Below are 20387 nucleotides of genomic sequence, written 5' to 3'. Positions count from 1 at the left end.
CACGAGTCCAAACAGCGAAATGAAAAATACAGAAGCTTCAACACGGATGCAGAAGGAGACAACACAAACACAACACATCAACCAAATGCTGGAACCATGACGGAGAGTTAGGAGCAGCTTTGTGGACTTCAAACCGCGAGGAACTGATTCTGCAGACGAATTCATGAAGTGTTTAATTTGAAAAGAACTTCATCTGTAAAAGCAGTCCATTAAAAGGTTCTGAGGCGCCACGCAGCCACGAAAAACCAACATCAGGCTCATTGTTTCAGGCCAAACTCAAGCAGACTTCATGAGTGCTGGAGTTGAAAAGTCTCGTCATGTTTTTAACACCTGAGGTTTCTGCAAGACAGTGGTGCTGATGTTTGGTGGAGAGGTGGACTGATAGCCGTGGAACACATGCATGTGGAGCGAGAGTTTTATTTTTAATTTACCTCAGTCGATATCAGTCCACCTCTCCACAGGATTTTCCTGTAACAAACCTGACAGGAAGAGATCTCTGTACATTTCACTGGCCCGGCAGGTAAGTCCACATGGCGGCCCCCCCAAAGCAAAGAAATTTGAATGAATTTCTTTCCTGCCCGGAAGCCATTCAATGTCCATTGCACACGTGCATCTGGCATCCATACATCCTCTCTGGAAGCCATATATTAACCTGATATATGTGAATAAGATGTTTGGTTCATGTTGGTATTGCTGCATCAGCGTTTCGGTCCATTTCTGTCCCAGACGTGTGGAAGCTGGTGTGTATTCCTCCAGTGTTTGGTGTGTTTAAATCTCAGATGCTACAGCTACACTGTCAGCAGATCTCGAGCATTTCGGAGACGTTTTGAATGTGACATGACATGGAGAGCTTGGTGTCTTTGACCGGTTTTCCTCTGAATTGAAGGAATTGAACCGTCTCAGGTATTGTTGTAAGACTCTCCCATGCACCACGTTGTTTCTGTCGTTTCCCTGTTAAAGTGCCATCAAACTCAGACTTTAACTGTTCCAGAAAATGATCATTTGCTTCAGCCAGGAGCACAAATGATGTGTCGGTGATATACCTCCATCCTGTTGAAGTGTGTCGTGTTTCTCGATGGTTGTTAATGGAATATAAATCCAGTGGTGAGGGAGCCGCTGCTGTCATATAAAAATGCGTAGTCACAACTTTGAACGTCTCCCTGCGAGGAGTGGCGTCTGGAGTGGGTGGGAGCTCCGCGTCGAGGCGTCCCCTCCAGGCCCTCGGCTGTTAGTCACTCGCTGCTCAGGACCACCACGGGTCTGCTGCTGCTTTTTGAAGCTCTGTAAAGAAATGCTTCTGTGCAGATCCGAGGATACAGGAAGCGTTCGTTGTCAGACATGGCTGATGGGTTGTGCAGAACCCTTCCTCTGTCATCTGAACATTTTAACTCTTCCAAACGTCGGACCTCTCAGTAATCCTTCTACCCGTGAGGCCGGGAAGCTATTTCTATGTGACAGCAGTGGCGTTTGTGTCCGAGCATTGGGCAGTTCATCCACGGCTCGTCTCTGTGGTGTTGTCTGATTGTTGTTTTCTGGGTGTGTGTGTGTGTGCGTGCCTGCAGGGTGGAGCCAGCTGGCGGCCATGCACTGCGTGATGCTCCCGGACCTCCTCGGCCTGGACAAGTTCAGACCTCCTCTGCTGGAGATGTTGGCCCGCAGGTGGCAGGACCGCTGTCTGGAGGTCGGTACCCGGCGTGTGGAGTCAGAGCGAGGCTCAAAGCCACGTTCTGCTCCAGAACGTTCCATCAAAATTGTAGAATTTCTGTTGGAGTTGGGTTTCATGAAAACAGACCTTTCCATCACATGTATACATGATCCAGAGCCGTCAGCTAACGGCCCCGCTGGTGTTTCAGGTCCGAGAGGCGGCCCAGGCTCTTCTGCTGGCCGAGCTGAGACGTATCGGCCAATCGGGACGCAAAGACACCATCGACATGTGGGCGCCGTACCTGCCTCAGTACGTGGACACCGTCAGCTCCCGTAAGTACGCCGCCGTGCGTTCTGCCTGACGGGGCGTGACGATCACGAAGGTCGTTTGTATCTAAAGCTGCAGAAACTGGTTTGAAACGTTGTTTTAATTCCATCTGGAAGGAACCTCCAGGCTATTTTTAAGCTTGTGTGTTTCTTAAAGGTGCTACATGCTAACAGAAGCTGAGGAGTGTCGGTCATCACATCTGATTTCTGGCTTTGCTGTATTTTTTTAGGCCAAGCGTAACTCATAATTACCACACGGTGTAGTTGGTTATTGGCCAGTCGAGTATTGGAAACTTCTGTTTGCCAGAGTTTTTCATTTGGACAACAGTGCAAAAGTTACTGAATCATTCATAAAGCTTTCCGCTGAAGGAGCACAATAGCGTCTGTCTGTGAGGAGAACTTTTGAATATGTGGAATAATCAACCCAGGTGTGCCACACAAAGGTCAATTCCAGACATCTGTCGCCCCCCGGTGGCCAGGTTTAGTCTGGCTGATCGATCTCCTGCCTCCTCAGGTTGGACTCAAACCAAACTAAACAAAGAGCATCTCCACTGAGTGCTTTCTGTAAATACAAGTTTTATTTAATTTCCATTCAAACATTAAACGACATGTCTCGTCACGGAGCGAGTTTGTCACTTCTATTGTAAAAACAGCTAATTCTGCAGTGTTTCGGCTTTGAGTGATGAAGCCTTCCATTCATGTTTGAATACTGTGGAGAGTCTTCCTGGGAGTGTTTCTCTCTGAGAGGTGGGACAGATCCTGTCTGTGCAGCCGGCCGGCGATCGGATCATTTTTCGACCCGGGTTCAAACGTGAGCGAGCATTCAGCCGGTGCGCTGATGATCTTTTTCCCGCCCGCTCGCGACGGTCCGCCCGGTTCCGTGACGGCGGGCAGCGTTTCCCGGTGTGTGTTAGCCCTGCTGGTGCAGAGGAAGGTGAATCTCCACCTCAGGACTCGGCCCGCCGCTGCCCGGGATGCTGAGGAGGGAGGAGGCGGGCTCCTCAGGGGACCGGTCGCCATGGAAACGGACACCGGTCAGTGTTGTGTTACCACAGCAGTACCGCAGGCGGGGGATGGCGCGGGGGGGGGGGGCAGGAGCGCTGGAGCAGTGACCTCAGGGGATGGGGGAGGGAGAGAGAGAGAGAGGTAGAGAGAGGTTACAGGGTCACTGAATCTGATCTGTGGGCTGTACAGCACAGTAAGATGACTCTGGCTGCTCCTGGAAATCCTGGAATATCACGGGGAAGAATCCCCCCCCGGGAGGGACGGCTCCCTCGAACCTGACCCCGTCCTGGGATCTGAAACATGAAGTCCAGCCTGGAGCTGCTGTCCTGAATCTGGACGTCACGCCATTTCAGCACGTCTTTAAAATTTGTTTCAGCATTTCCAGCGACATTCACCATTACATGCGTTCTACGTTTCAACCCCTCAATTCATTCTTCCTCACGTTGTGTTTCCGTCAGAGCTGACACTTTAATACATTATGTTGCATTGATCTACAGAATTTTCTTTGTTTTTTCATCAGGATGCTGAGATATGCGTGTTCTCTTAAATCACCCAGCTGCAAATAAGACTTTCTGATGACAGCATGTATTGAAAACTATAAAATTCACGTAAATATGTGCAACATTTAAATATATTTTTCAATTTAAACTGATTTTGGTTGATGAATCAATCAGTAAATAGACTTGCATATGCTTATACAGAAAAATCTGAATGTATTTTTATCTTTTAGCCCAAACGTTAATTTTTTGTAACTCTGAAGACTTGCACAGTCTCAGCCTCTGTTGGGTGAAGTCTGGATGCTGACTTTGGATTTCCTCCTCTTCATTTGTCTGCTTCAAAAATGGAAAAGAAAGAGATTTAATCCAAACAGAAGTGCAGTTCTCACTCTCAGCCACCAGGGAGCAGCGTTGTTGTCTTCATTTAGTTTTCATTATTAATTATTTATTCTATATTTTGTTCATTTTTTCTTGTATTTTTGTATTTATTCTTTATTATTATATTTTCTAATTTATTCCTTTAGTCAGGCTTATTGCATTTATTTCCTCAAACAGTGTGAAACAGGAAGTCAGGAATCATTCCAGCAGGAGCAGAGTTCAGGAGCAACAGGAAACGACTTTATTTCCACCTCAGATGAATTTCCTGCAGTTTCTCTGCTCCGGAGCTTTTCTGCTCCTCATACCTGAGGAACAGCTGTGAGCTCCGGCTGTCTGACTGAAAATGACCCGTCAGTCGAAGTTTGACCCTCCGCCTGAGGGAGGAGCTGCTGAGATGGAGAGCAGGCAGAACAGGTGTGGAATGTAGTGTCTGTTCTCTGGTGACTGGAACAAGAGTGACTCTCTCCGTTTGTCTTATTCTCTCTCTCTTTTACTTTTATTTCTCCTCTAATTTCTTTCCTCTAATGCCTCTCCCTTTCTTTCCCCCCCCCCCCTTCTCCCTCTCACTCATGAGGAAATGTCACAGAGCTGAGCCAGAGTCCCACTTTCACAACATGCGGTGCCACACACACACACACACACACACACACACACACACCCTGACCTTTCAGCTCCTCTGGAAGTGTTTAAAAGGTTTAAACACAAAGGAAACAGGAGTAGTTAACCTGCTCAGAGAACCAGGCCTCCGTCCTCCTCTCTCCGTCTTAAAGGAGCACTTCACCCCTTCAGCTCCGCCCAGCTCAGGTGGAGCTGCGTCCACACTGGCCCACCAGGAGCTGAGACCGCACACACACACACACACACACACACACACACACACACACACACACACACACACACACACACACACACACACACACCTGAACGCCATTTAACCAAGTTCACAGCATTGTCCAAACTCACACCAGCATGCACACACACAATTCCAGGGTGTGTGTGTGTGTGTGTGTGAAGCAGATGTTTCTTTGATCACTGAGCAGCAGTCGGTGTTTCCTCCGTCTCCAGTTGGTCAGTCTCATCAGCCTGCTGTTGGAGGAGGTTCAGCTCCTCCTCTTCCTCCTCCTCCTCCTCTTCCTCCTCCTCTTCCTCCTCTTCCTCATCTTCCTCCTCCTCCTCCTCTTCCTCCTCCTCTTCCTCCTCCTCCTCCTCCTCCTCTTCCTCCTCCTCTTCCTCCTCCTCCTCCTCCTCCTCCTCTTCCTCTTCCTCCTCCTCCTCCTCCTCCTCCTCGTCCTCCTCCTCTTCCTCCTCTTCCTCCTCCTCTTCCTCCTCCTCCTCTCCTTGTTGCGTTCTTCCTTTCCTGTTTTCTGTGAGGATATTAAAACGAGTTCGTGTCTCAGAAGAATGAAACCGTCTAAACGATCAAATAAATTCTGTCAGTTTAGGTCAGATTTAACAGAAAGTGCACGAAATCGTAGAAATGCTCAAAGGGAAGGTCGGGTATCAGAGTCCTGAGCGCCGAACCGGTGTTTCTGTAAAGGAAGCGCGTTAGAAAACAAAGTCCTGATGAAAAATGAATGAAAGAGGAGTGAAAGGTGTGAAGAGGAGCAGTGACTCTGCTCTGGAAGAGGAGGATGGAGGGGAGGAGAAGAGGAGGTCCTGGAGGTTAACAAGGCATGCTGGGAGCTATGTGTCATGGCTGACATGACAAGCTTGACCTTGGAGCAGGGCAGCACGCCTCCTCCTCCTCCTCCTCCTCCTCCTCCTCCTCCTCCTCCCTCCGTTATCCACCTTCCTCATCCATTCCTGTTTTTTCTTCTCTTTCTCACCCCCTCACCCTGGACGGTTGAGTTATAGGTGTGTGTGTGTGTGTGAGAGAGATCCAGGAATAGAGTTTGGGTAGTAAATCCTCACACTTTAAGTTCAAACACTGTTAATCTCCACGAGCCTCCAGCCGGTGTTTGGACGTCAGTGTTGGAATCAGACATCAGGAGACATCAGGGGACATCAGGAGACATCAGGGGACATCAGGAGTTCTCCTGAACCCGTGAGACGGGGGTTGTTCCGTCACACTCCCCAGGTCGGCTGTTGGCTTTGGCCCTCAGCTGTGATTCAGTCCAGTCAGGAGGTCCAGCAGATTCTCCTCACGCCAACAGCAACAGGCCGAGAGACACTTTGACTCTTTCCCAACAAATGAAGCAACAACATACGTTCACTCTTTGAATTCAGGAGAACATTTATAATGTTTCATCACTACATTTGAGCTTAAAAGATTTTAGCAGTTTGCCCACTTCAGCCGTCCTATTCTTCTTTTTAAAACTCAACCTTTTATTCAGCCACTTGGCGTTTTGTGGTTCGACGCTCTTGTCTAACCAGCTTCTTCAATGTGTCACAGAGCCGGTGTCGTCATGTACAGTACAGATCTGATGATATGCCGGCATGTCTGTCTGTTCCTGTTTCCGTCTGTAAACATGCGTCTACATGTTGATGCCCACGTCTCTCTGCATGGCTTCATATTCGTGTTTCCAGCTCCTGTAGTTGTCTAGATGTCAGTGTTTTTGTATTTCTCCTCGTCTTTTCCTCTCCTGGCTGGAAATGTGCTCCAGCCATGTTGTTCCATCGTAATCCGAAGTGTCGTGGATTATTCCCTCCTTTCTCCTCGTCGTATCTGCAGAAGAGCTGTGAGGCTTCAGTGTTTCTGACTGAGGGTTTCAGCTTTTCTCCGCTGTGAATCAACCAGTTACGTTTCCACGTTAAGATCTGCTGAAGATCTGCTGAAGAGCAGCTGAAGAGCAGCTGGCGCTCCGTCCTGGTTCAGCCGTCCCGCCTGTCCTGTGTTCATGTTGCTGTGTGTTAGTGTGAGAGGACAATGGCAGCAAATAGAACCGACTTCAGTCACAACAGGACGGTAAAAAAAACCTTTAACTCGGTCAAACATTAGTTATGTTTGCATTAAGTCCAATTAGGTTTTTATCACTTTAATGTTTTGGACACGAAATCAACAAGCGAGCTGCGTATCGGCCTTCTGTCAGTGTGTGTGTGTGTGTGTGTGTGTGTGTGTGTGTGCGCGTGTGCGTGTGTGTGAGACATAAAGTCATTATGCAGAGCTGTCAGCGGTGTGTGTTTGTGTGAGAGAGAGAGAGTGTGTTAATTGGAACATGAGGCACCGAGTTAACCAGGATCAATCAGTGTAATTACAGTGTGTGTGTGTGTGTGTGTGTGTGTGTGTTTCACATTTATGTTATTGGTCAAATATTTATTTTTTTCCTTTCGGCTTTAGAATCAGAACAATAATGTAATTATAATAATAATTTCAAAAAACTAACAAACAGACGTTGACATAATGAAGGTGTGTGTTCCTGTGAGTGTGTTTCCGCGTGTGTGTGTGCACTGTGGTGTAATTTATTGCGCGGGGTGTGTTTCCAGAGATTAGCCTCTCGCAGACCACCTTTAGTGGCTCCATTCATTAGCGCGGCGTCGTTCATTAGCGCCAGCAGCTAATGAAAAGCCTCTCTTAATTGGCAATAGAGAGATACAGGCTAAATGAAAACACTAAGTGTGTGTGTGTGTGTGGGTGTGTGTGTGTGTGTGTGGGTGTGTGTTTCTTTCTCCATTACTTCTTCAGATAATTAGGAACCCCAATAAACCTTTATTAGCGGCGCGCCTGTTTGTCGGGGGTCGTTACCGGGAGAGAAAACCAGCTGATATTTCACTTTACAGCCCGTCTCTCTTCCCTCTCCACCCTCAGCTGGAGCCGCCGCCGAGCCCTCTCCCCCGGCCCCGCCCCCCGCCGAGCCCCAGCCAATAGAAGCCAAGGCGCCGGAGGAGGAGATGGACGTGACAGACGACGACATCACGGCAGGTAGGACGGAACGCGCTCGGAAAACGACACGCTCACGATCACGAGGGCGGTTTGGTGGTGTGGCGCTGGCACGCCGTCTTCCACCCCTGTGTGAATGTGACTGAATGTGTGAATGTGCAGACTGCCTTTGTGCCGTTGGTCTCGTGGTGCAGGACAGGAGTGTTTTCCCTCCTTCCCTTCTGACACCGGTGTGTCTCATAAACTCCCTCCGGAAGCGCGGTTTGTCGTGAAAATGAAACGCAGCGACGGTCGACTGTTTCCTCCTCCTTTTCAAAGTGTGGGATTATTTCAGAAGGTGTTTCCCTCGCGCTGTACCGTCACACACACACACAGGAAGGTGAGAAACACTCTCCCCGGGAAACAACTGACACCTGCAGCACAGGTGGAAACACACTCACACACACACACTTTCCAATCCATTTATCTTTGTCACATTTCCCTGAGTGTTTCCCGGTGGCAGACACACTGGAGAGACGGGAGAGAAAAGCCCTCTCTTCATTTATTAGTCCGACGGTGATCACGTCGTCGGTGAGAAATTAAATGAAGCCGTATTTTCTCATCTGTCCTAATGAGGTTTCTCTCTCCCCCGGCGGCGGTTCAGACGGTCTGCCGCTCCACTTCCCTCCGTCCCGCCTCCATCGCTCTCTCCGTCCAGTCAATATCACACACCTATCTGACCATTCATCATTCCTCACAGCTCATTTTTCTCCTATCGACAGCAGCATTTTCCGCCGGTCTCTCTCCGGAATCTGTTAGCAGAGGCCTCAGACTCAACACTCCGCCGTTTGGAGGAAAGACTTTCCCGCTTCGTTCCGTCGGCCTTTCGGTGATTTCAGGGACTAATGACAGGCGGGAGATTAGAGCGGTGCACGTTACTGAGGCCATGGATGAACCGTGTGTGTCTGTCTACAGTCATTTTGAGGAAAAATCACAGGCTATAATCCGTGTTCCTCTTCATTGTATAAAAATCCCCTCAATGAACCAGATGAGGATTTAATCCTCAGATTATGAATAATCTTTCCCAGATTGAAAAAAATCTCAAGACTTTTTAGTTAATAAGAAGAGAGGAGAGACAAAGGTGGAAAGACGGTGACAGCCACAGAATGAGGGAACTGCAGGCTGTTAACACACACACACACACACACACACACACACACACACACACACACACACACGAAAACACACATGAAAACAGAGTTCGGGATGTGCAGGTGACATTTGTTGCTCGGTGCCACAGCTGCAAAACCTCCCAGAGCATGAGACACACACACACACACACACACATTCTGTGTGTGTGTGTGTGTGTGTGTGTGTGTGTGTGTGTGTGCTATAATTACGTCCCCAGCAGTGTCAGGGGATGTCATTAGGATCTACAGCACCTCCTCCTCCGTATGGACTCTTCTCTCTCTCTCTCTCTCTCTCTCACACTCACACACACACACACACACACACACACACACACACACCGGGTTCGGGTCATCAGCTGCACCTTGTTTGGGTATTTTGGTGCTAAAATGTGCGACTGGGCGCTGAAACATGAAAACAACGATAATCTCTGTGAACAGTAAAGACTGAGGAAACATGGAGGATGAGTTCAGCTCGGATTCTTCACCAGGATCCAGCTGCATCCTGCCTGATGAATGAATGGATGAATGAATGAATCAATCAATCAATCAACAATAACAAAACTACATCATGGCTGGCTTCTGTGTTGGGAATCACCTTCACGGTCAGTTTTACTGTCGGTAATAATTCATGGATTCCAGGAAGGAGCTGCCGGCTCCTTTGTTAGCGGTTAGCGGCTCCATGCTAGCTCCGGTGTGCCTGAGGAAGCTGCCGGCGTGAAAACTTTACTGCAGTCAGTCGGCGTTGACGGAGCCCTGCAGGTGGCGCCCACAGCTCCACAACACAACCAATCCATTATTAAAAAAAATCAATCTTTATCAATTTACTCGACTCCTTGTTGCAATGCTGGTTGCCGTGGCAACTCATTCCATCGAACCAAAGGACGGAATTGATCATTAGTAGCCTGAGAAGAAGAAGAAGAAGAGGTTCCAGACTCGGCCTGAACTGGACCTGGAGCTGCAGAGGGAGGGGGGCGGCTCCAGCGCCGCCGGTCTCCGCCGGGCTGAAGCAGGAGACGGGCGGCGTCCCGCCGAGCCCATCCCCTCAGTCCTGCTCTGCGAGCGAACAGGCAGCGCCGCCCTCAGCCGCACATCCAGGCGCTGACCCCAGGGAGGTCAGAGGTCCCCCCTCCCCCGCCGCCCTCCTCATGGCGCCGCCTGAAGGCACGGCGAGCAGATTCTCCCCACTCAGGTGTGAAATGAAAGAACGGACGTTTCATCTGCTCCGGATTGTTTTTTCTTATTGAATCTGCATCATTAGGTGGACGTTCCGCGCCGCGCCACGCTAACGGGCAGGAGGAGGCGGAGGTCCAGAGGTCACGGGTCAGCCACGGCGCCGGCCCTCACCTCCCAGTGTCATTAGCCCCGCTGTGATTTGGTTAGCTGAAACGCCAGCCTCTCCAGCTAATCTGATCTGTGAGCCTGGAGGTCGCGGGGTCAGCTCACGTTTCTCCTGAACAGATTGACCTGCGGCCGCCGCCGCCGCTCTCCGCTGCACGGCGGGGTTATTGTGTTACGGTCCGGCGGCGGAGCTTTTGTCTGAATGTTAATGATGTACAGGAATGTAGAGAGAGAGAGAGAGAGAGAGAGACCGGATCACCTTCACCTGCGCTTTGATACGCAGCACAGCGCTCATCCTGCTTCCCCTCGCCTCCGACTAATCACAGCAGAACACACTGCTTTGTCACACCCACACACACACACACACACACACACACACACACACACACACACACACACACACGTGTGTGTTTCAGCTGAATGAACAGCTGGACGATGGACAGTGTCTGTGGGTGGCATCCTTTGTGTGTCAGAGTGTGTGAATGTTTCACAAAGATGAAGGGCTGGCCTTGGGGGTGTGTGTATGCACTCACACACACACACACACACACACACACACACACACACACCAACATTATTTTTTCTTCTTTACACCGACAAGACACAGTTAATCTATCAATGCGACGGTACATTAGTTCCAGTGTTATGTGACATTAAAACGACACTTCCTGAACAGTAACTAGTTTTTGTAAAGCAGGTCTTCATCAGGTCTTCTGAATAACAAACTCAAACAGTTTGCGTGTTTTCATAAAAGACTAAGCAGCTGATTGAAATGTGGCTGATTGATCTGACATATAGTTTAATCCCTCCTGACTCCCAGGAGCTCTTTTTCAACTCATTAGCCTGAAAGTTCACTTCCTTCTATCAGCAGCACTGTTAATAAATAATGTGTGTGTCCGGGATGCTCGTGGAAAACTGCAGTACTTGAACAGGTCAAACACATGGCGGCTGTATCGGAGATATCATCACATTAGTATGATCGGTTTGGATAGAGAGCAGGATTCAGGCTCGAGGTACAGGTAGCATCAGACAGATTTTGTGTGAGTTTAACTGCTTGAAGCTTTTCATTTGGGGGAAAAACAACTTTTACCCAAAAATAACTTCTAATCATTATAATATACTAAGATTTTTCTTTGTTTTTAACTGATTAGTTCAGTTTTTGAACATTAAATGGTAAATGGTAAATGGACTACACTTGTATAGCGCTTTTTACCCTGCTGAAATAACATTTTCAGCCATTTGGTAGAAACTGAGTGGTTTGTAACTTTAAGAAAAAGAAAGCATTTTATTCCTTTTGTCTTCCTCCTACTCTTCTTCTTCTCTGTCTGTGATTCTTTGATATTTCCGTCGCCCCTCCATCTCCCCGTCAGGCTGTGAATCCTTTCTTCAGAGCAGGTTAAAATGTGATTGCTTTGGACAGATTTGATTTTCCGTGGGAGCGACAGGAGAAAGTGACCGATCCACAGCGGCTTCAATAAAACAAAACAGTATCTCCTTCCGTGAAGAGGGTTATGGTCCTTCAGTGTCTCTGCATTAGTGGAATTAAGTTCAGGAGAGATCTTCCAGGACGGGTGTGACGGCTGCAGAGTGGCGAGAAGATCAGCTGTAATTAAAGCGTCTGCTGCTCAATTAAACTGCAAACACATGTCAGAGCAGGGAGGAAGAACTGAGACTTCTTTACATGCAAAAAGCTGCTTTTCTGTGGTTTATCAATATATTTAATGCTGATAAACATTTGATCTGAGGCCGTAGCACATGTGATCATGATCTCCCATGTGCTGAAAGCATAAAGCAAACACTTGATCGGGCCGATCGATGCTCATAAACACCGTATGGATTTCTAATTGATGGCTGGATTTATCTCCAGAGCTACAACTTTATTGACGTAGCCATTAGCTGCCTGTTAGCCAGGTGTGCTAACGCTCTGAGACCTGATTCCTTCTCTGAGGACGCGTCCTGCGCTGCAGGACGTTTTCCTAAACACAGCATGATCACCGTCAAGCTTTACAGTCTGGGATTTCTGTATTTTGAAGAGGAAAGTACCGCAGAGATTGTTTTTGATCAAGAAGATTGATGAGGTCTTCCATCTTGGTTTCAGTCTCCTTTAAACTTCATACATAGGGAAAAAAAAAAAACCTGCTTAGCTTTACTTTTTGAGTCTGGATGGAATGAAACAACATTATAATCATACCTTCACTTTGAAATTAGCAGAAAGAGCTTTAACCACAATCTACAAGTTACTTTTGTCCGTTTAGTAACTGCTGTTTATTAACTAAGTAGTAGTTACAAATTTACTGTAAAAAAATAAAATAAAATTCTCCCATTTGTCCCCTGTTATTGAAGGAATAGTTTGATAAAACCGAAGAAGACCGACTTGCTTCAGAAAAGGAGGAGTCAAATGAGGAAACCCCCCCCCCCCCCCCCCCCCCCCCCGGCAGCCTCTAATTGCGCTGCCTTGTTCCTCCTGAGCGCAGATAGCTCCTCTGTCCGTCTTAAAACGGCGAAATACACTTAACCTTCAGATGGACGGGGGCCAGTTGGAAGGGCAGCCACTGTTTCAGGACTCGAATCTTTTTTCTCTATCAAGTTAATTGTGTTTTCAATTATTTCCCCAGATTTTCTGTCTCCTGACATTTGCTGTAAGGACAAACCTCCCCCCCCCCCCGCTCCACTCTTTTGTTTTAGGCTGCTTGCTTCTGGCGGTCGGCTCGTCGGGCTGCGGCGTCTCTGCCTCCCAGCTGCTGCAGACTCGGATTTGCTCGGCCCGTTGTCTGAGTCTTTCCTCCCACCGAGTCTTTTCTGCCTGTCGTTCACTTTCTCCTCCTCCGCTCGGTTCTCACATCAGTTTCCTGCTGCTATTGATCCCCTCCCTCGGTCCCTGGCGATCAGGTTTTACCAGTCTCCCATTGATTACCAATGGAGGCAGAGCTGAGGTGCATGATGGGAAGATGGTGGGGCGGCTGCACGAGGAGGGAGGAAGGATGGGAAAGTTTGCAGTTTGGTTTTCTCCAATAAACAAGTGAAGTCTGCTGTTTTTTAGCATCGTGGGCAGAAAGACGTTCTTCAACTCTTCTCTTCACTTCGTGGTTGGTTTTGCTCTCCTGTGTCGAGAAATGTCTGAATAGGAAACGTGACCGATTGGTCATCAGAAGGTCTGTTTAAGTGGAGACTGGACGGGTCCTTCCCATCATGCATTGCGCTGTTTTCCCCTCGCTGGAAGCCTGACCGGGAAGTGTGGATGGTATGTGTGAGACGGTCCGGTTCTGGGTCCAGAGGGTTCTCTCAGAAGCCTGCAGCGCTGCTGTCATCAGCCCAGTCGCCTCTCGGAGGCCTAATGAATGCTGGGATACGTGAAGTCAGGCTTCCTAAACTGATTTGCATCCTTGATGACAGCGCGAGCGTCTTCCTGAAGGTTACCGCTCCGTGGCGTTCCCACAGGTTGCCGCCGCTCGGCCTCGTGTCCAGATCACTTCTCCAAATGGATTCCTTCCCGTGCAGATAATGTCATTTCTAGCAGAAAGCCTTTTTATCCCGATCCATTCCAGTTTTTTATGATGATTTGGCCGAGCGGAGGCGGGCGGCGGGGGCCTCGGCCGTCCCTCTATTTACTTTATTAAGTTATGTTTGGGAGCAGGTTGGCCAACAAATAGGATTCAAATCCAACGTCATTATAATAGATCCGTCGGTCGTGAAGGGAGCGGATCGATGGGCTTCAAAAATCAATCAGCCCGTCGACACGAGGCCGCGGAGGCAGCCGGGGCTGCAGGGCGTCCGGAGCGTTCCTCCTCTGCATCCCAGAAAAAGCTCTCCGACGTCTGAGCAGCTTCAGCGTCCTCCTCGTCCTCCGCCGGGCGCTCCGGTCCGGTCAGGGTCTGAGGGTCGCCTTACGGTCGCCTTCTGTGCTGTTCTGGAAATTCATCAACTAAACTCCAAAGTTTACTTGACTTACTTAGTGTGGCAGAACTCTGCAATATGCGGGGTTATTTATTATCAATCTGATGTGAAAGAGCAAAAATTACCCCCTTTTTTCCCTTACTAAAAAAAAAAAAACAATTTCTAAACACTTTAGTTTTAGAATAGTCACGATGCCTAAAATCACTCTAAAAGGTAAAAACTAGGAAAATAGATAAAACTATCAACAAAAATGGTGCGAAGAAAAGTGATACAGTAGCTGAAAGAGCCAAACTGTTAAAATGACTCGATGTGCTGAAATGACTGAAACACCTTAAAGCGTCGGGGAAAAAAACAAATCATTCAAAATCCATAAAACACACGAAGTAACCGAGTAGGTTAAAATAGGCCCCCAAAAAATAGAAAAATGTAAAATTAGGAAAAATTGCCATGAAAGCTGCGCAAGCGGGAAAAAAAAAATCCCAGAAACAACCTAATTAGTTTTTTATGTTGTTATGAAAGTTCATAAATACAACCTAAGATCCAGTTTTTTTACATGACAGACAACTGTTAGTCACAGCTTTTTCAGCTGCATTATTATTTTATTGCAGCATTTATTTATTTATTGAATTCTTTTTTCTGTTTATTTCTGTGCTCCAAAAAAATGTATTTTCATATCAGTCAGTATTTTCCAGATATGATGAACATTTTCTGGTATTATTGTTATCGTTGTTGCTTTAATTATTCTCAGTTCTGGGTTTGTGACTCAAAGTAACGTCACGTCGGATTCTTTCAGTGTTTTCTCGGATCTCGCTGCACCGTTTCATGTGGAAATGTGAAAACCCTTCAGGCTGACGTGTGTTGTTGCTTCTTCTGGCCTGGTTGTGAAGTGCTCTGGTTGAAGTTATCACAGCTTAAAGTTTCAGTAACTTCTTGTAGCTCCACCTCTAAAGTAACCTGGACTCTGGAGTACACCTTATTACTTTGTTTCACAGTGTTTCATGAGTAAATATTTAGATATTAGTTTGTTTTTGCTCTAAATGTACAGTCATTACTTTAAACACAACTTTCTGGAACATTACCTGAGTTCTACCCCCTGCTGTTCTTTTCCTTTACTTCCTGTTTTCTTGTTGGTTTGATCCTAATTGAAGGTTGATCAGATGTTCTTCTTCGGTTCGGTTCTGTCGTGTTTTTCAACCTTCCTCCCAAAACCTTCAGTAAATCTAGAAATGAGGCAGAAGTCCGCCGTCTCTCAGGAAGGCTGCCGGTCCTCGCCTCCTGGCTCCTGGCTCCTCGCGCTCGCCTTCACTTTCTGCGTAGATGTGAACTTTTTGCTGATTCTGGTTGGGAGTCTATCTCTAATTCTGTTATCTACTGGCCCAGTCTGGCCTGAGGGATGGATGCCATCTGTAATCCATTTATCAGAGCCGGCCGCCGGGCCTTCTTCCAAATGACAGCTGGCGTTTAGCAATCTCATTACAGAGAAGCAGCAGAATATTGTATGGAAATATGGGGGTGGGGGGGGGGGGGGGGGGGGGGGGGGGGGGCGAGGGGGGGTCCAGGAAACGGGGCTGAGGGACGACTCAAAGGGGAGAAAACTCTACATCCACAGAAAAACAAGATTAATGGATTCACTTACAGTAGGACTCGGTCTAAAACACTAAAATATGTATCTCCACCGAACAGATCGCGTCTGGGTTCAACAGAAAGCTGCTCAGGTTTCAGTTTCCTTCAAAAACTCAAAACCTCGTGCTGGTCAGCGTCCGCTGCTCTCAAGAAATCTGTTCAAAACCAATCTGTGTGTTCTTTGAATTGTTTTACTTGGTGATTTGACTCGATCTCAGCCTCTTGCAGGCCACTTTTGACCCCCGGGCCTTATGTTTGACACCCCTAGGCACAGCTTATTACTGTTACACGGTGACGACGCACAACTACAGCATGAAACATGGCGCTCGGCGGAAACGACACCGCTCTGCACCGGGAGTGAGGCGACTCGCTCCGGGGCGACGGCGGGACGCAGAGAAACACGGAGAAGCTTCATGTTGATTCAGATCGTCTGGGTTAGTGTGTGTGTGTGTGTGTGTGTGTGTGTGTGTGTGTGTGTGTGTGTGTGTGTGTGTGTGTGTGTGTGTGTGTGTGTGTGTGTGTGTGTGTGTGTGTGTGTGTGTGTGTGTGTGTGTGTGTGTGTGTGTGTGTGTGTGTGTGTGTGCAGCGAGTGCTTGTCCTTCTGTAATACAAATCCATAACAATGCTGTGCTCGCTCATCCAAGGAGAGAGGGAGAAAATGAGAAATAGAAATCGGAGGGTGGAGGCAGTGGGACACACACACACACACACACACAGTTTTTATGTAGTCCTTATTGAGCCTTTGATCCAAAGTGTGTAAGGAGCTCTCATCTCCCACTGTGATACTGCACACACACACACACACACACACACACACGCTTTTATCACTCTCACACATTCGAATTTTGCTCTCAAAAGAGGTTATTTTGGGTTGTCATGGGGAACACAATGAGAGGGCACGCCCACATGTGCCTGCTCGCGCGCACACACACACACATACACACACACACACTTGCAAGTGTGCAAAATCCTCCTGAAGCTCTATCAACATGGACGTGTGTGTGTGTGTTTGCACTGTGACTAAAGGCTTTCAGTGTGTGACAATAAGACGTGTGCCCGTGTGTGTGTGTGTGTGTGTGTGTGTGTGTGTGTGTGTGTGTGTGCGCTGCGGGGACAATGGGAGCGTGCCTGTCCAGTAGTTATGGGCTCAGCGCGGCTCAGGCCTGCTGCTTCTCCTTTGAAACCTTTCAGCACCGACGGAAAGAAAGAAGCGGCGGAGTTGAATGGGAAGAGGAAAAGCTTCCTGCGTGCGTCCGCCTCCTTCATTCACTCCGTCAGAAAACGAGGAAGGAGGATAAAGAGGCTCTGGTCTGTCAGCGTTGCTCTAACTGGCTGCAGTTAGCTGCTTGTTTCTTTTATTTTTCATAGCGATCAGCCGAACGTTGAAGGCCACGCTCCCAGGCCAGAAACCATCCAGCTGGCTTTCATGGAGCTGTTGCTCACACAACAATGAAATCTGAATGAATATTTTCTGAAGCAGAGACTGAAGCGGCTCACGGCTCCCGGTCCTCCGTGTCTTCCAGGCTGCCTGTCCAACCTGCCCCCCAACGCCAAGAAGATCTCCAACTCGTACGAGGAGCGCCGCAAGCAGGCCACGGCCATCGTGCTGCTGGGGGTCATCGGGGCCGAGTTCGGGGCGGAGATCGAGCCCCCCAAGGGGTCGGGACGGGCCCGGACCGGCGGCCAGGCCCCCGAGGGCTTCGGCCTGACCAGTGGAGGGTCGTCCAACTACTCCCTGGCCCGGCACACCTGTACGTACACACACCTACACACACCTGCACACACCGGCTCGGGCTGGACAGGAAGCTACCGGTGTTGTTGTAGAAATGATCTGTAGTTTCCACCGCTTGTTCTGGCGTCGTTTTAAAGACGATCACTGGTTCTTCACTGGTTTTACGTTGTTGTTTTTTTCCCTCTCTTGACTCAACTTCTCAACTGACAAAGTAGAAACTTCAGTGTTGGATTAAAGGTGAGGGGAGAGATGGGATTGATTTTCACCTCCCAACCCTGACACCTTAAGGAGCTTGGTCCTGACACACACACGCACACACACACGCACACACACACACACACACACACACACACACCGTGCCCTGCTGTGCCTGCAGCGCTGGACCTTGGTGGGCATCAAACCTGCACTAAGCAGAGCCGCTCTTCCGTGCCGCTGCTCCTGCGCTCTGATTGGCCGCCTCTGGGGGCGTCCGCCCAGCGACAGGGCCTGTGCTCGCACTGATAGGCCGTGGAGCGTGGTGCACAGCGGGCCGCTCACCTGTGTGGACTCCCCGACACACACACACACACACACACACACACACACACACACACACACTGGAGCCCTCGGTCCAGCTCTATCAGATGAAAACAACTCCAGGTTTAATTGATCCCCTGGAGCTCCGCCCCCGGGGCAGGTCGTGGTCCGTGGGACCTCCGACAGCATCTTCCTCTTTTCATTATCATCTCTTAGCCTCATCACGGGTAGAAAGCAGCAGCTCTCATTACTGATGAGTTTTGCTCTACATTTAGTCTCATTTCTGATATTTTCAGTAACGCAATTATTAAAGAAGTCTTTAGTTTTAAATTAATTTGATATTTATGTTCAACTTTCTGTGAGCAGAGTCACCGTTTATAAGTAAAGTGACTGCTTTTGGGAACTTCTGCATTTGGAATAATTGGACATTAAAGCTGATCTGATAAATACTGATTTAGAAAACTAAAAACGCCATGTTTCGATTTTTTATGTCATCCTTCAACTTCTGTTTCACATGTGAAGAACCCACAGATATTTAAAGTTCCCACCAGGTTAGGTTAGAGGTTTTCTTTAAAATCCAACGACACCAGATTTAAAGGTGTAAATCAAAATACTAGTTAGCTACTACTATACTGCTGTAACCGATTCTGAAGGTAAAACTGCAGCTTCCCAAACGGTTAATTAACGAGATGAAGAGTCGTTAAAATCTCACAGCAGTAATGAGGTCTGATGGTCCAGAAGCTTCGTTCGCTGTAAATAGTGGATTAGTTGGACTGCTGCTCCCGGTCATCCAGGTTTATGGCAGATTCTCCTCAGGAGTCATTGGTCGACGTTCATCATCACAGTGTCTGATCGTCACAGTGTCCTCTACAAAGCTGTCACTGAGGATGGCTTTTAACTTTCTGTTATTGTCTTAAAGAAGACTCAGGGACGGTTATTCACAGTGACGCCTCCTCTTCGAGCCCTTCCTCGACCCCGACCTCCTCCTCCTCCTCGGAGGAACAGTGGGTTTCTCCAGGAGAGTTCTTTACTTCCTCTCTGATCACTGTGAGCGTCTCTCCTCTCCTTCCTCAGTTTGTTGTTTTTCTCCTTCCTTCCAGTCACCGCTGCCCCTCCGCCCGCCCCCCTCCACCCCTCCGCCCCGCCGCTCTGTTATGAAATTGAAAGATGGATGGGTGTTGTTGGCGTACAGCGCAGCGTGTGATGAATGAGAGCTGTCCGCCCGGAGAGAGGGAGGGTACAGTAGTCCATAAGGCGCGCTGTAGATTGATGTTTTTATACGGCGAGGGGTGGAAATGTAGGGGAGATTGAGCTTAAGGGTAGGAGGAGGGAAGGAGGGATGGAGGGAGGATGACAGAGGGAAGAGAGCCTGCTGTGGGACAAACCGAGCACCGGCCGGCGGTCTCGGGACAATAATGCTCAAGGTAAATGTCAAAACATACCCAGCGTCCCCGGCGAGGCCCGCTCGCTCCGAGCCGTGGCATTTTCAAACATTCATGAGAGCTGATTGGAAATTGAGTTTTACTTTGTATTATAAAACATTCAGAAGGGAAAGACCGGAAAGCGGCGAGTGTCTGCTGTCGGTCCGACCGAAGCAGAGCCCCCCCCCCCACAGAACAGATTATCGTACCAGTCCGTGCCATTGAGCCGTGGAGCCGCTCTGGAGGAAGCTCGTCAATATGTTACTGGGAGACTGGTGTTCCGGTGCTGAGCCGGCTGCCTCCTCCGTGTCCTGCGTGGCGGTAACGCAGGTAAACGCCGGCTCGTTAGACGCTCCCGGTCTCCCCGCGTTGGCCTCGTCCCCCCCTCCGCCGGTCCGATCCGGCTCTCGTCCACTAACCCAGTCCCCTCCATTGATTTACCTTCGTCTCTCATTTAGGCCGAGGCGCAGGAAGAGAGCGCCGGGCCGGTTAGCGCTGGTCTCGGCTTGGTAACTTTCAGACGCCGCCGATCCGTCACTGTTTCACACACTCCTTCCTCCGTCCTCCCGCGGCGCCCCGGCTCTCCCCTTCACCTCGTCCTGCGGTGCTAATCACCCTCGGTGTGTTAATGTGACGTGTTTACTGCCCGAACTACCAGCTCATTATGGCCGACGGACGCTTTGTCAATAGCTGTTGGTTCAGTCGGGCTCCGGCCTGCCTCTAAACAAAGATGTCCGCCGTGAGGAATGGACCGGAGTGTGGATCTCTCTCACTTCCTGCCTCCTGGAACTCAGTCCACCCGAGTGCAGCGCAGGGTGTTAACAGGCGTCTCTCGCTGTCCAGACGAAGAACAACTCCAGTCCTTCTGAATTCAGTATAAAGTATAGTTATAAAGAATAGTTTAAAGCTACAATGAGCAGTTTGTAATCTAAAATTCTGTGGAAGATTGTTTTCTGATCAGGAGCTAGCTAGGATTCTGCCTTGTTTTTTTTAGCTTAGCATTTAGCGGCGCTGATTTAGCAGCTG

At 48.8% G+C, this 20387-nt stretch overlaps 1 protein-coding gene across 3 annotated transcripts in view; it reads left to right on the top strand.

Moving 5' to 3' along the window:
• Positions 1 to 20387, top strand: part of wdr7 (WD repeat domain 7) — a 63588-nt gene that overhangs the window by 25518 nt on the left and 17683 nt on the right. For all 3 annotated transcript variants that reach the window (XM_030084500.1, XM_030084501.1, XM_030084499.1), the window contains 4 exons: positions 1563 to 1681; positions 1854 to 1977; positions 7597 to 7710; positions 17216 to 17443. In XM_030084500.1, the coding sequence (XP_029940360.1) occupies positions 1563 to 1681; positions 1854 to 1977; positions 7597 to 7710; positions 17216 to 17443 (585 nt within the window). The remainder of the gene's footprint in view (positions 1 to 1562; positions 1682 to 1853; positions 1978 to 7596; positions 7711 to 17215; positions 17444 to 20387) is intronic.

Source organism: Salarias fasciatus, assembly GCF_902148845.1.
Source record: "Salarias fasciatus chromosome 7 unlocalized genomic scaffold, fSalaFa1.1 super_scaffold_4, whole genome shotgun sequence".
NCBI lineage: Eukaryota > Metazoa > Chordata > Actinopteri > Blenniiformes > Blenniidae > Salarias > Salarias fasciatus.
The sequence above is the reverse complement of the archived record's forward strand: the minus strand, read 5'-3'. Positions and strand labels throughout refer to the sequence as shown.